The sequence below is a fragment of the Oncorhynchus clarkii genome, chromosome 22, assembly GCF_045791955.1.
Source record: "Oncorhynchus clarkii lewisi isolate Uvic-CL-2024 chromosome 22, UVic_Ocla_1.0, whole genome shotgun sequence".
In the NCBI taxonomy this organism is placed as follows: Eukaryota; Metazoa; Chordata; class Actinopteri; order Salmoniformes; family Salmonidae; genus Oncorhynchus; species Oncorhynchus clarkii.
The window spans coordinates 31,281,699-31,297,746 of record NC_092168.1 but is presented as its reverse complement, the minus strand read 5'-3'; the positions used below and the strand labels follow the sequence as shown (position 1 = coordinate 31,297,746).

Sequence of the window (16,048 nt, the reverse complement as noted above, 5' to 3'; positions counted from 1 at the left end):
TGTGTGTGTGTGGAACAGGGTGATAGAAAAAGCAGGATGTTCTTGAGATGGGAGTGGAAGTCACAGAATTTTGATAATTCTGAGAAATTAAAAAAGATTGTTGCAACACGGACTATCTAAAATGAGAGAAAGTAAGAATTGGTTATTCTAAACAATATCAAAATGGTGCTCACAAAAGCATATGTACTCTACATGCTGTAGAAAAATCTATAGGACCCTCATCACCTTGAGTACGTCGGTGTGAAGGTGAACATGCAGAACCCATCTGGCATCTCTCCCATGACACCCTTCTGCAAGGTCCAACTCATTAGGGTCTTAACCAGAGATATTTCCACTATGATCATATAACAGGGCTTATAGTTATGGTACACGTCAATTGATAGCTATCAGAGATGAGACATACTGCTATGGGAGCAAAGTAAGCAAATGCAACCATACAAAATACGCAGCATACAGTGAAGAGGATCCAATGACAACAGAGGCGAAGCCAGCATGACTACATTCAAACAAGTGGCAAATGTGTTCACATGAATAGGGCTGACATAGGAACAGGAATGGATGAGGTTGCCAAATGTAAAAGAATGAACATGTGTATTAAAAGGAAAGCATCTATACTCCTACAGTGCATTCGGAAAGTATTAAGTCATCTTGACTTTTTCAACATTGTTATGTTACAGCCTTATTCTAAAATGGATTAAAATTTAGTTTTTTCTCCTCATCAATCTACACACAATACCCCATAACAACAAAGCAAAAACAGGTTTTTAGAAATGTTTGCAAATTTATACAAAAATATTGAAACTGAAATAACACATTTACATAAGTATTCAGACCCTTTACTGAATACTTTGTTGAAGCTCCTTTGGCAGGGATTACAGCATCCACACCTGTATTTGGGTAGTTTCTCCCATTCTTCTCTGCAGATCCTCTCAAGCTCTGTCAGGTTGGATGGGGAGCATCGCTACACAGCTATTTTCAGGGCTCTCCAGAGATGTTCGATCGGGTTCAAGTCTGGCCTCTGGCTGGGCCACTCAAGGACATTCAGAAGTTTGTCCCGAAACCACTCCTGCGTTGTCTTGGCTGGGATGGTGCCAGGTTTCCTCCAGACGTGAAGCTTGGCATTCAGGCCAAAGAGTTCAATCTTGGTTTCATCAGACCAGAAAATGTTGTTTCTTATGGTCTGAGAGTCCTTTAGGTGCCTATTGGCAAACTCCAAGCGGGCTGTCACATGCATTTTATTGAGTGGCTTCCGTCTGGCCACTCTACCATAGAGGCCTGATTGGTGGAGTGCTGCAGAGATGGTTGTCCTTCTGGAAGATTCTCCCATCACCACAGAGGAACTCTGGAGCTCTGTCAGAGTGACCATCGGGTTCTTGGTCAACCTCCCTGACCAAGGGCCTTCTCCCCCGATTGCTCGGTTTGGTCGGGAGGCCAGCTCTAGAAAGTCTTGGTGGTTCCAAACTTCTTCCACTCAAGAATGATGGAGGCCAATGTGTTTTTGGGGACCTTCAATGCTGCATAATTTTTTTGGTACCCTTCCTACAATCCTGTCTCGGAGCTCTACGGACAATTCCTTTGACCTCCTGGCTTGGTTTTTGCTCTGACATGCACTGCCAACTGTGTGACCTTATATAGACAGGTGTGTGCTTTCCAAATGATGTCCAATAAATGTAATTTACCACAGGTGAACTCCAATTAAGTTGTAGAAATATCAAGGAGGATTAATGGAAACAGAATGCACCTGAGCTCAATTTCGAGTCTCAGACAGTGGTGGAAAAATAATCCAATTGTCATAAAAGTGAAGATACTGTACCTTAATAGAAAATGACAAGTGGAAGTCATCCAGTAAAATTCTACTAAAGTCAAAGTATTTGGTTTAAAATATACATACAGTGGGGCAAAAAAGTATTTAGTCAGCCACCAATTGTACAAGTTCTCCCACTTAAAAAGATTAGAGAGGCCTGTAATTTTCATCATAGGTACACTTCAACTATGACAGACCAAATGAGCCCAGCAACAGCCCCAAAACATCACTGCTCTAGAGGAGATCTGCATGGAGGAATGGGCCAAAATAACAGCAACAGTGTGTGAAAACCTTGTGAAGACTTACAGAAAACATTTGACCTCTGTTATATACCCTTTGTTGGCAATGACAAAGTATTGAGATAAACTTTTGTTATTGACCAAAAACTTATTTTCCACCATAATTTGCAAATAAATTCTTTAAAATTCCTACAATGTGATTTTCTGGAGTTTTTTTTCTCATTTTGTCTGTCATAGTTGAAGTGTACCTATGATGAAAATTACAGGCCTCTCTCATCTTTTTAAGTGGGATAACTTGCACAATTGGTTGCTGACTATATACTTTTTTGCCCCACTGTACACCAACCGTGTAGTGGTGTGGGGGCTGTGCTTTGGCAAAGTGGGTGGGGTTATATCCTTCCTGTTTGGCCCTGTCCGGGGGTGTCCTCGGATGGGGCCACAGTGTCTCCTGACCCCTCCAGTCTCAGCCTCCAGTAGTCAGCTTGTTTGGACCTGAGCCCTAGGACCGTGCCTCAGGACTACCTGACATGATGACTCCTTGCTGTCCCCAGTCCACCTGGCCGTGCTGCTGCTCCAGTTTCAACTGTTCTGCCTTATTATTATTGGACCATACTGGTCATTTATGAACATTTGAACATCTTGGCCATGTTCTGTTATAATCTCCACCCGGCACAGCCAGAAGAGGACTTGCCAGCCCACATAGCCTGGTTCCTCTCTAGGTTTCTTCCTAGGTTTTGGCCTTTCTAGGGAGTTTTTCCAAGCCACCGTGCTTCTACACCTGCATTGCTTGCTGTTTGGGGTTTTAGGCTGGGTTTCTGTACAGCACTTTGAGATATCAGCTGATGTACAAAGGGCTATATAAATAAATTTGATCACTACAGACCCTGGTTCGATTCCAGGCTGTATCACAACCGGCCGTGATTGGGAGTCCCATAGGACGGCGCACAATTGGCTCAGCGTCGTCCGGGTTAGGGTTTGGCCAGGGTAGGCCGTCCTTGTAAATAAGAATTTGTGCTTAACTGACTTGCCTAGTTAAATAAATAATAATAAAAACTCCATGTATGACCAGCATCTATGTGTAGTCTGTCAGAGTAAAATGTGGCATTAAGGAACACACTAGCCACACTAAAATATCCGTATTACTGGTTTAAGATTTATTGTGGTGTTGGTCATATCTTTACAGAGGTTATATACAAATTAGTACGAGTGATAAAAAAAAAAAAAAAGTACATTTGGAGGAAGAAACATTCACTTAAAACAATTGTGAAAAAAAGATAGCGTGTATGTTTTACTTTGCTGTATAAGAATGAACGCATTCCTGATTAGAATTCTTTAGATAATTGTCTTGGTTTTGACTTATTCTTAAAGCTAGATGAAAGAAAAACATGTATCCACACTGTTATCTTATGTTTTACAGTTAAGAAATCATATTTGCAGTATATTAATAGTTACAGCAGACAATTAAAATATAAAACCTAGAAAACTCCTTGGAATAGTCCCTTCTAAAACCAGGTTCAGTGGTACAAAAGTATCAATTTGCCATGCCTTTGAACATTTTCATTTCTGTACTAAAAAATACAATTAGATTCTGTTTCATTAAGTCTATACCATACATGTGCTGCATCAATTCAACCCTTAATCACAGTTTTGGATTATTCAAGTAATCTAAACATTTGACAAGCTAGCAGTCCCGCCCTCGAAAAGATCCTCCCTAAAATAGAACCCTACGGTCTTTTGTTGAAGAATTGCATCCGTGCATAATAATAAAAATATACACGCAACTGTTACCCTTTTTTTACATGTTTTAAGCAGAGACGAATTGCCCCATTTCACATTACAATTCTCACGCACACAAAACTACCTGAAGTAAAATAACAAATGGAAACATTTAAAACAGAAAAAACTACAATTACAAATCTCCATCTGTGCTCGCAGTAAAATGAAGCAAGGTTGTATAGAGACGATGCACCACTTTTCCCACGGCCACAACGACATCACTAGGGCTCACAGATCAAGGTCTCCACCACAAACTTGTTCTCAAAGTGACGGATCTTGTGGCAGTTGAGAGCTTCGCGCTTCTGCATACCTGTAATGTGGGGGATAAAAACTCTTATGAGCTGCCACAATATGGTGGATGGTTGTTCATACAGGCTCATACAAGACTTGGGAAAACATCATTTTGGAAAGGTATGAATCAGATATGTCGCAATGCCCATGTGGTAGTTTTGTAAGACGTGTGTGTGCGCTTGTGCGAATGCATGCACATTTGTGTGAGAGGTGTGTTAGGTATGTGAGGTCTAACTGTGTGCTTAGAGACCAGTCAGTCAATATCTCATGCAAAAGATGGCTGAATGTAGAAGCCATTTTCTTTTGGGCATGTTAGCATAATTCTTCACTTGTCCAAACAACTATGTAGCGCGTGTGTGTGTGATCTGTGATGTATATGCATGCGTGTTGTATATGTGCGTGTGTGTGTATTTATACGGGTCTGTGTGTACTGACCCAGAATCCTGTCTCTGCGCTCCAGCTTGTAGGTGTCTTTGCCCTGGCAGAGGTTGTTAATGAAGTATCCCAGTTGTTCCACATCCTCCAGGCGCTCAGTCACCACCATCTCCTCATGGACCAGGTAGGACTGGGGCAGGTAGGTACCAGCCTGGGGGAGAAAGAGGGGTACAACATTGAATAACATATCCTACCAGTATGAGCTAAAGCTACTGGGTGGTTAATTTCAAAACATTTATTAAAACCACGAAACGGTCTTATTTCATTTTAAAAAATTGTATAGTGGGTAAAAAAAAACAAGTTTTCCAATCATTATTGTAACATAATTCATAAAGCAGTTCCTGTTACCTTGATGTTGACCAACAGCTCCAGGAAGTCCTTGGGAGGCATGACGATGGAGGTGTTGAGGGGGATGACGTAGCATTTGTTCAGGAACAGGTCCAGGTAGGCAGTCAGTCTCTGTGGAAGGGATCCAACAGAACAAACTCAGTCAGAGAACAACCTCATGGAACTCCACTGAATACAGAAAATCCATGATCTGTGGATGGTTATCTCCACAGAAACATCACAGGGGTTAGCAATAAACAGCAGGGTTGAAGTCGATTCAATTTCCTTACCCTTTGGAAGTCGTGGACGATGTCAGCAGGGTCACTGTCGTCGAACTCAGGCACAGGTACGTTGATGAGAGCCACCTCCTGGTCCTCCAGTACGCGGATGTTCTCCTGGATCATCTTGAATCTGGAGGGCATGTCCACCTCCACATCCTCCTCCTCCAGGATCATCATGTCTTCTTCACGGTACTTCACCCCGCACACAAAGACCTGGCCCTCCTGGTAGACGGGAGAACACACAGCACTTGGTGGAAAACGTTTATATTTATACATTTTACTGCATGGAGCTCTACCCTTCCAGCATCATGTCTCTTGTCAATTACACATTTGAACTTTAATGTTGTATTCAAAAACAATAAGTTCTTAAAAGTGTCAATTAGATTAGAATCAAGCCAGCTACAGTGTATTCAGTAAGCCATAGATCGCCACTGGGGTCTGAGTAATCCAGTCTCACCTCCAGGATGTAGTACCTGTACAGGTAGGCCCCTCCCACCACCACGCCAGACAGCATGAGGGCCAGGCCCAGGCACATGCACCAGCACCAGGCCTTGGACTGCTGACGCACCGGTAGAGCCACCTCTGGATCCTGGAGAAACAGAGAGAAGAGGAAGGATGTGAGAAAGACATTGTTTTGAAATTTGACAAAGAATGCATTTTAATTCTTCATTGTCAAGTGCACAGTTCACCAGATGTTCCCAAGTCTTTCAATCCTCATCTTTCTCTTTACTCCTTACCTCATTCACTTCTCACCATCTCTACACTCCTTTCCCGGCTCTTTCTCTCCAATCACCATGCATTTCTCTAACTTTCCTTGTCCCTCTCACCCCCACTTGCTCCAGGCAGCGTAGGAGGGATGGGCACAGGCAGCCAAACTAGTTATGAGAGTTTTGGCAACACTCCGGTTTCAAAACAACAAAAAGAGGTAGGGCTCAACGTTGATTAAGGGAGCAGCACATTGGGAGAGGGGGGGGGGCCTGAGTCCAAACAAAGGCTGTGTTTGAGTAAGGGATGAAGAGGGCTCCAGAATCCACCCGAGGCACAGAACAGGGTGAGTCATCATTATGCAAATCAGAGAAACAAATAAGCACCATGAGGGAGAGAGAGAGAGAGCAGAAGGAGAACATAGAAAGAAAACAGGGTGGGGAGTAGACCATTTATCTTCCTAATAGCTTGACGTCATATGATTAGTCAATTTGTAATATCACAGCCTGCTTGATCCTTGGACCTTGGTGTAATAAAGATGGTCTTATGATCCTTTTGAATTAATAAATTCAGTCTCAAGTTCATTCCTTTGATTGTTATTAGGGAATTTGAGACGGGTCAAATATCTACAGGGCTCTACAGTGTAGTGTTGTCATGATACCAGAATTGTGACTTCGATCCCAATACCAGGTTAAGTATCACGATACTCAATAGCAAAACAATACTACTACAAAAAAAGTCACAGAATGGCACTTAATCCAGACAGAAACTCAGGTACTGCGCTGTTCAATAGTTGGGAATGAAATCACATTTATTTATATAGCCCTTCGTACATTAGCTGATATCTCAAAGTGCTGTACAGAAACCCAGCCTAAAACCCCAAACAGCAAGCAATGCAGGTGTTGAAGCACGTTGGCTAGGAAAAACTATTTTGGCTAGCACGTTGGCTAGGAATGTTTTGAGTTCAATATCACAACATTAGACATTTTTTACATCAACATTTTCCAGACATCCATGTATGCATTGAAGAAAAAAAACAACACAATCAATTTGATATTTGTTTTTACCAATCTAACTACAGAACGGTAATCATTTATTCAAATGGTAAATCTATATTGACAAACCGGGTAAATAAAGAACTAGCCTAGGACTATTTACAATAAAGTTCAATAGGAATGTGTGCATACAGTGAGTTATTGATCATGTCTTTGGCTGATTTTACAGGGCTACAGATGTGAATCAGTTTCCATTCGGGACTTATTTTATTGTACTGATCAACAACATTTGCATAGAAGTAGCTAATTTGACCAAAGCAATTTAAAAAAAATGGTATTTGTTTAATCATAATACAAAATGATCAACAACTTCCATCAAACATGTTTAACAAAACAAAACAGGTATAAACAAGAAAATACTAAAGACATACAACAAAAACACACCCACTCAGCAAAAAAAGAAACGTCCCTTTTTCAGGACACTGTCTTTCAAAGATAATTCATAAAAATCCAAATAACTTCACAGATCTTCATTGTAAAGGGTTTAAACACTGTTTCCCATGCTTGTTCAATGAACCATAAACAATTAATGAACATGCACCTGTGGAACAGACACTAACAGCTTACAGACAGTAGGCAATTAAGGTCACAGTTATGAAAACTTAGGACACTAAGAGGCCTTTCTATTGACTCTGAAAAACACCAAAAGAAAGATGCCCAGGGTCCCTGCTCATCTGCGTGAACGTGCCTTAGGCATGCTGCAAGGAGGCATGAGAACTGCAGACGTGGCCAGGGAAATACATTTCAATGTCCGTATTGTGAAACGCCTAAGACAGAGCTACAGGGAGAAAGTACGGACAGCTGATCGTCCTCGCAGTGGCAGACCACGTGTAACACCTGCACGGGACACGCACACAGGATGGCAACAACAACTGCCCGAGTTACACCAGGAACGCACAATCCTGCCATCAGTGCTCAGACTGTCCGCAATAGGCTGCGAGAGACTGGACTGAGGGCTTGTAGGCCTGTTGTAAGGCAGGTCCTCACCAGACATCACCGGCAACAACGTCGCCTATGGGCACAAACCCACCGTTGCTGGACCAGACAGGACTGGCAAAACATACTTTTCACTGACGAGTCACGGTTTTGTCTCACCAGCGGTGAGGGTCAGATTTGCATTTATCGTTGAAGGAATAAGCGTTACACCGAGGCCTGTACTCTGGAGCAGGATCGATGTGGAGGGTCCTTCATGGTCTGGGGCGGTGTGTCACAGCATCATCGGACTGAACTTGTTGTCATTGCAGGCAATCTCAACACTGTGCGTTACAGGGAAGACATCCTCCTCCCTCATGTGGTACCCTTCCTGCAGGCTCATCCTGGCATGACCCTCCAACCTGACAATGCCACCAGCCATGCTGTTTGTTCTGTGCGTTATTTCCTGCAAGACAGGAATGTTAGAGTTCTGCCCTGGCCAGCGAAGAGCCCGGATCTCAATCCCATTGAGCACATCTGGGACCTGTTGGATCGGAGGGTGAGGGCTTGGGCCATTCCCCCCAGAAATGTCCGGGAACTTGCAGGTGCCTTGTTGAAAGAGTGGGTAGAATCTCACAGCAAGAACTGGCAAATCTGGTGCAGTCCATGAGGAAGAGATGCTCTGCAGTACTTAATGCAGCTGGTGGCCATACCAGATACTGACTGTTACTTTTGATTTTGACCCCCCCTTTATTCAGAGATATATTATTAAATTTCTGTTAATCACATGTCTGTGGAACTTGTTCAGTTTATGTCTCAGTTGTTGAGTCTTATGTTCATACAAATATTTACACGTTAAGTTTGCTGAAAATAAACGTAGTTGACAGTGAGAGAGGACGTTTCTTTTTTTGCTGAGTTCGCACCAAAAAGTTGGGGTCACTTAGAAATGTCCTTGTTTTTGAAAGAAAAAATTACATCAAATTGATCAGAAATACAGAGTAAACATTGTTAATTTTGTTAATGACAATGTAGCTGGAAACGGCAGATTTTTAAAGGAATATCTACATAGGCCCATTATCAGCAACCATCCCTCCTGTGTTACAATGGCACGTTGTGCTGATTTAAAGAAGCAATAAAAAAAGACTAGTTGAGTATCTGGAGCAACATCATGTGTGGGTTCGATTACAGGCTCAAAATGGCCAGAAACAAAGGACTTTCTTATGAAACTGAGAAATGAAGGCTATTCCATGCAAGAAATTGCCAAGAAACTGAAGATCTCATACAACACTGCGCACTACTCTATTCACAGAAGAGCGCAAACTGGCTCTAACCAGAATAGAATGAGTGGGAGGCCACGGTGCACAACTGAGCAAGAGGACAAGTGTTTAGTTTGAGAAACAGACGCCTCACAAGTTCTCAACTGGCAGCTTCATTAAATAGCACCCGCAAAACACCAGTCTCAACGTCAACAGTGAAGAGGCAACTCCGGGATGCTAGCCTTCTAGGCAGAGTTGCAAAGAAAAATCAATATCTCAGACTGGCCAATGAAAAGAAAAGATTAAGATGGGCAAGGCCTCCCGGGTGGCGCAGTGGTTAAGGGCGCTGTACTGCAGCGCCAGCTGTGCCATCAGAGTCCTGGGTTCGCGCCCAGGCTCTGTCGTAACCGGCCGCGACCGGGAGGTCCGTGGGGCGACGCACAATTGGCCTAGCGTCGCCCGGGTTAGGGAGGGCTTGGTCGGTAGGGGTGTCCTTGTCTCATTGCGCACCAGCGACTCCTGTGGCGGGCTGGGCGCAGTGTACGCTAGCCAAGGTGGCCAGGTGCACGGTGTTTCCTCCGTGCGGTGTTTCCTTGGTGCGGCTGGCTTCCGGGTTGGATGTGCGCTGTGTTAAAGAAGCAGCGGCTTGGTTGGTTGTGTATCGGAGGACGCATGACTTTCAACCTTCGTCTCTCCCGAGCCCGTACGGGAGTTGTAGCGATGAGACAAGATAGTAGCTACTACAACAATTGGATACTACGAAATTGGGGTAAAATTCAAAAAAAAAAATATATATATATATATAAGATGGGCAAAAGAACACAGACACTGGACTGAGGAACTTTGCTAAGGCGGCCAGCGTCCCGGAGTTGCCTCTTCACTGTTGACATTGATAAGCTAGATTATTAAATTCAATCAAAAATAGTAATTTTGGTATAGAACTCTGGAATTTTTGTTTGTGTATAAATTATTTGGTAACAAGAATCATTGCAAAAATAACATATCCTTCATGTCAAAAACATTGGTAGTGTTCAAAAAAGGGAAATAAGTATTCTGAGAGGTTTTCCCAAAAATGTAGTGAGTCAGATCACCTTTTTTCGCAGAAAAATGCAGATATCATCAAGTCACAAATGTGGAGAACAAAGAATTACAGAATCTGTAGAATCTTAAAGTGCACTTCCTTAAATTTGTTTGGTATACAATATTCGTAAGGCATCAACCAAGCTTTTTTGCAGACAATGTCAGGTATAAGCATGTTCCAGAAAGATTTTCCTCTAGGCGTAAGTTGGATCCGTGAATGGAACATTTTTCTTATGCATTTATTACAACAAGATTTCTCAAGTAAGCCCATTCCTTCCAAACTGAGTTCTGGATAAGCTCTGTGATCATCACCAAAGCTAAGATGAGTTTTCATTAGTGTAGTTAGACAACTGGGAATGGATTTGATCACAGAAATAAACTCTCCGAAAGGTATTGGAAACTCATCAATGTTATAAATTGTTCATATGCACGAATATTACCCGTTGTCAAAAACATCAAGAACAAAGTCAATATTCCTCTCATGCCAGCTAGGGTAGAACAAGTACTTATTCCTTACAGTTAAGTCTGAAATATTCCACAATATTGCGTAGGAAACATACTTCCCAGGACATTAAAGCTTGTTGGTGAAACCTAGTCAATTTAGCAGGTAATCATTCAGGAATATAATTACATTTCAGTAAATATTGAAGACCTCCCAACTAAAACACCAAATTGATTCTGTATTGACCAAACATATTTTCAACCAATTGATCTTGAAAGTGATATTCATGTCAACAAAATCAACACTTCCAGACCTCCAGCTCTTATTTGAGAGGACTGACTTTTTTAGTTTCTGACTACATTTTGTTGACCTCTTTACAGATAAATTTACAAATAAAGATAATGAGGGGTACACAAAGCGAGACAATCCCTCTGCCTTGGGCAGAAGCACTCTCCCAAGTATAGAAAGATCCCTTTGTAGCCACTTATTAAACATATTCTTGTTTATTAATTTTAGGAAAGAAATTCATATGTTGTCTGACTAAGTGTTTTTTTGACAATTTTTTTCCTAAATATTTAACACAGTCCTTTGCTTATTTGATCAAAGTGTGCGCCGTCTCTAACCAGTAATGATGTCATTCACGAGGCATGTGGGGAGGGGTCCAGCTTTTGACAAAACGTCAGATTTGACTTTTTGTAGCAGGTTAGAACTCACACAGCAGGTCAGGAGAATTAGGTTAAGGGTCAGCATTTTTTAATGCAAAAAATAAATAAAAAGTAGAATTTTTAAACGTTTTATGTTAATTTGACAAAAGCTGGATCCCTTCTGGCCATGACCGGGCCACCCGGAGTCAGATCGCTGAGACAATAGGTCTCTTTCATGTCTGTCCAAAATATTAAGTAAATTAATAAAGTTTGTGGCAATCAGTATATTTTGCATTATGGTATCAAACAAAGTACCAAGGTTGAATTGATGATAGCCTAAGCTGTAAGCTAGCAACAAACGTTAGCCTACCAGTAACCTTTTGCCTTGTAAAAAGTGTTCTAGCATGTATGGACATTGTTCATTACTGTTCGCAAAACAGTTTCAAAATGACATGTCGCATTATTCAAGTGTGTTACCGTCGGTGCAGCATGAGTGGGGAGCTAACATGATGCAGCCCAGACTCCCAGTGCAGACTAAGTGGAGCAGGCAGAGGGCTTTCGTGCTATAAGGGGGACATGGGCAACACTTAGTTAATCTGTGAGACACATTTGACAGAAGCAGCAAAAAGTTTTTTTTTCAAAACTTGTATGGAACCGTTTTCATGTTCTAGTATTGAAAAAGTACTGAAGTTTCAGCATACCGTGCAACACTACTGTCGTCTGACCATTTTTCTCTCATATGTGCCTAAATATTTTGCTGTTCGACCTGGAATTTTTATTTTAGGAGCACCAGTTCGCCTTGATTTTTTTTTAGGATTCTAGCTTTAAATACCAAAAATATTTTCACATGTGCTCCTTGTAAAAATGTCAGCGTAGAGCCCTTATCTAAAAAGGGAGGACTGGCACCCACCTAAAGGCACTGCTGGCTATAAAGAACAGCAGAGTGCTCGGATCCACAGCCATAAACGTTGAGCTGATTGAGGTTGACAGAGGGAGTGAGTCAGGTGGACACGCAAACAAAGGTGTTTATCAACCAGCGAACATGGGAATACACAGACTTAATGGACTCTGACCAGCAATAAACATGCCAAGGCATGTCCCCTCCACCAACTGCATATCTCCTTGTGAAGGGGTTTTCTAGGCATGGGGTTGACTCCTGATCTAGCTGACCAGGGTAATGGCATTGGCAGACAATCATTATCTACCACCAAAGTATTAACCTTCTTCAGTAACACCCTGACGTCCATTTCAACAAGAGGAAGTTCTAGTGTTGGCCTCCGAAGAAACAAGTTTGCTGACTGAGAACATTGCTGAGCTCATCATTACAGTTGTTGTAAAAGATATGACACGAGTCATGTTTCTAGGTCAAAAGGAGCTCATTGAAAGAAAGAGACGTTTTTCACAACCAAACTTCAGCTGAAAAGCTACAGCGCAATGAGAAGAATCAAGCAACTCGCCACTTCCCAAGAATTAAGTCAGCCTGACCTCAATCAATTTAATAACGTCAACAACTCTGGGAGCAGCATAGTGGGGTTTCTAGGAAGATCAAAAGCTGGCAAGAGACTGGAGAAAGAGATTAACATTCATCCCATTATTCACTTTGTTTTAGTCTCCTTGGCTGCAAGTGATGTAGCCTACAAGAGATAGCAATAAGGGAATATTTCCTTGGGCTTTCTGGGTGCGTTTACACCTAATCTCTTGCCCATGAGATAAATGCCAGAGCTGTTTTGCCTTTTATGAGTGAATGCAGGTAGTTCCCAGGGATAGGCTTCGATTTACGGTAAGAGGAAATGGGGTAATACGCTGAACAGAAATATAAACTCAACATTAAATATTTCACTGAGTTACAATTCATAAGGAATATCAGTCAACTGAAATAAATTCATTAGGGCCTAATCTATGGATTTTACATGACTGGAAATACAGATATACATCTGTTGGTCATAGAATCTTTTTTAAAGGCAAGTAGGGGAGTAGATAAGAAAACCAGCAAGTATCCATTTGCCTCATGCAGTGTGATATCTCCTTCAGAGTTGATCAGGCTGTTGATTGTAGCCTGTGGAATGTTGTCCCACTTTTCTTCAATAGCTGTGTGAAGTGGCTGGAATGGATATTGAGGAAAACTGGAACAAACTGTTGTACAAGTCAGTCCTGAGCATCCCAAACAAGCTCAATTGGTGACTGGGACATTTTCAGCTTCCAAGAGTTGTGTACAGATCATTGCGACATGGGACCATTAATTACCATGCTGAAACGAGGCGATGGCGGCAGATGAATGGCACGACAATGGGCCTCAGGCCTCAGTCACGGTAAAATGTGTTTGTTGTCCGTAGCGGATGCCTGTTCATACCATAACCCCACCAACGTTGTGAACAGAGTGCCCCATGACATCAACAAACCGCTCGCCCAGACGACATCATACACATCTGCCCGGTACAGTTGCAACCATGATTAATTTGTCAAGAGCCCACTTCTCCAGCGTGCCAGTGGCCAACGAAGGTTAGCGTTTGTCAACTGAAGTCGGTTACGACACCGAACATACTATCTGGTCAAGACCCTGGTGAGGACAATGAGCACGTAGATGAGCTTCTCTTAGACGGTTAAACAGTTTGTGCAGAAATTCTTCCATTGTGCAAACTAGAGGTCAACCGATTAATCAGGGCCGATTTCAAGTTTTCATAACAATCGGAAATCAGTATTTTTGGGCGCCGATTTATATATATATTTCTTTATACCTTTATTTAACTAGGCAAGTCAGTTAAGAACACATTCTTATTTTCAATGACGGCCTAGGAACGGTGGGTTAACTGCCTTGTTCAGGGGCAGAACGACAGATTTTCACCTTGTCAGCTCGGGGGATCCAATCTTGCAACCTTACAGTTAACTAGTCCAACGCAATATCGACCTGCCTCTCTCGTTGCACTCCACAAGGAGACTGCCTGTTACGCGAATGCAGTAAGCCAAGGTAAGTTGCTAGCTAGCATTAAACTTATCTTATAAAAAACCATCAATCATAATCACTAGTTAACTACACATGGTTGATGATATTACTAGATATTATCTAGCGTGTCCTGCATTGCATATAATCTGACTGAGCATACAAGTATCTGACTGAGTGGTGGTAGGCAGAAGCAGGCGCGTAAACATTAATTCAAACAGCACTTTCGTGCATTTTGCCAGCAGCTCTTCGTTGTGCGTCAAGCATTGCGCTGTTTATGACTTCAAGCCTATCAACTCCCGAGATGAGGCTGGTGTAACCGAAGTGAAATGGCTTGCTAGTTAGCACGTGCTAACTAGAGGGACGGAAGCTATACTGTTACACTGGCAATACTAAAGTGCCTATAAGAACATCCAATAGTAAAAAAGTTAATGAAATACAAATGGTATAGAGGGAAATAGTCCTATAATTCCTACAATAACTACAACCTAAAACTTCTTACCTGGGAATATTGAAGACTCATGTTAAAAGGAACCACCAGCTTTCATATGTTCTCATGTTCTGAGCAAGGAACTGAAACGTTAGCTTTCTTACTTGGCACATATTGCACTTTTACTTTCTTCTCCAACACTTTGTTTTTGCATTATTTACACCAAATTGAACAGGTTTCATTATTTATTTGAGGCTAAATTGATTTCATTGATGTATTATATTAAGTTAAAATAAGTGTTCATTCAGTATTGTTGCTATTGTCATTATTACAAATAAATAAAAAAATTAAAAAATCGATTGATTAATCGTATCGGCTTTTTTGGTCCTCCAATAAATCGGTATCGGCATGGAAAATCATAATCGGTCGACCTCTAGTGCAAACCCACAGTTTCAGCGGGTGGCTCGTCTCAGACCAAGCCAGATGTGGGAGTCCTGGGCTGGCGTGGTTACACGTGGTCTGCGGTTGGGAGGCTGGTTGGACGTACTGCTAAATTCTCTAAAACGGCATTGGAGGTGGCTTATGGTAGAGACATTAACATTCAATTCTCTTAACAGCTCTGGTGGACATTCCTGCAGTCAGCATGCCAATTGCACGCTCCCTCAAAACTTGACATCTGTCGCATTCGGTTGTGTGACAAAACTGTTCATTAGAGAGTGTTCTTTGATTGTCCCCACCTGTGTAATGATCACGCCGTTTAATCAGCTTCTTAATATGCCACACCAGTCAGGTGGATGGATTATATTGACAAATTTGTGCACAAAATGAGAGAAATATGATTTGTGTGTATATGGAACATTCCTGGGATATTTTATTTCTTCCAATGACAACAACTGATTCAAATGATGTGGTGGGGCCTACATCTCACACCATCGCACCAAAACACATTCCGGGTGATCACATCTCTAGCTGGGGTAGATCACTGCTTACTTCCTGTACTTCTCGGAGATGGTTTTGTACCAGTCTGGTAGGGTAACTATTTGCCCAAAACCATGAACGTGACCCAACATCCCAACCGATGGGTTTCAGAATTTCTGAAACACCCCAGTGTCTTTGGTTTGGATACACTCGGTTTGGAGTAAGAGGCTTTACCAAAGTTTACTCTCATACCATAACCCACATACTTCCCCTCAGGTTTTTTATCTCATTGAACTCTGACCGCAAGGCTGCTGCGCTCAAATTAACTTGAGTTTTGTTTTCCCGGCCGGCTACAATTCACTTCCTCTTCTGTGTTCGTCTGTTCTGACGATGTTTATTTCCCCATTTCCGTGAGAGAAGGGTTAGAACATTCACACATCCAGAGGCTTGAAGCTGGTACGGGATATCCAAGTAGATATTCATCAGGGGGACAGAAAAAAAATACCTAATGGTCT

At 42.1% G+C, this 16,048-nt stretch overlaps 1 protein-coding gene across 1 annotated transcript in view; it reads right to left on the bottom strand.

The window, feature by feature from the left end:
- Nucleotides 1-3,176: 3,176 nt before the first annotated feature.
- The window catches only part of LOC139380771 (integral membrane protein 2B-like), a 33,507-nt gene continuing 20,635 nt past the window's right edge, over nucleotides 3,177-16,048 (bottom strand). The window contains exons 2-6 of the mRNA XM_071123785.1: nucleotides 5,611-5,742; nucleotides 5,163-5,375; nucleotides 4,894-5,004; nucleotides 4,546-4,696; nucleotides 3,177-4,129 (exon numbers count right to left, since the gene is read on the bottom strand). Of these exons, the coding sequence (XP_070979886.1) occupies nucleotides 4,041-4,129; nucleotides 4,546-4,696; nucleotides 4,894-5,004; nucleotides 5,163-5,375; nucleotides 5,611-5,742 (696 nt within the window). The 3' untranslated portion in view covers nucleotides 3,177-4,040. The remainder of the gene's footprint in view (nucleotides 4,130-4,545; nucleotides 4,697-4,893; nucleotides 5,005-5,162; nucleotides 5,376-5,610; nucleotides 5,743-16,048) is intronic.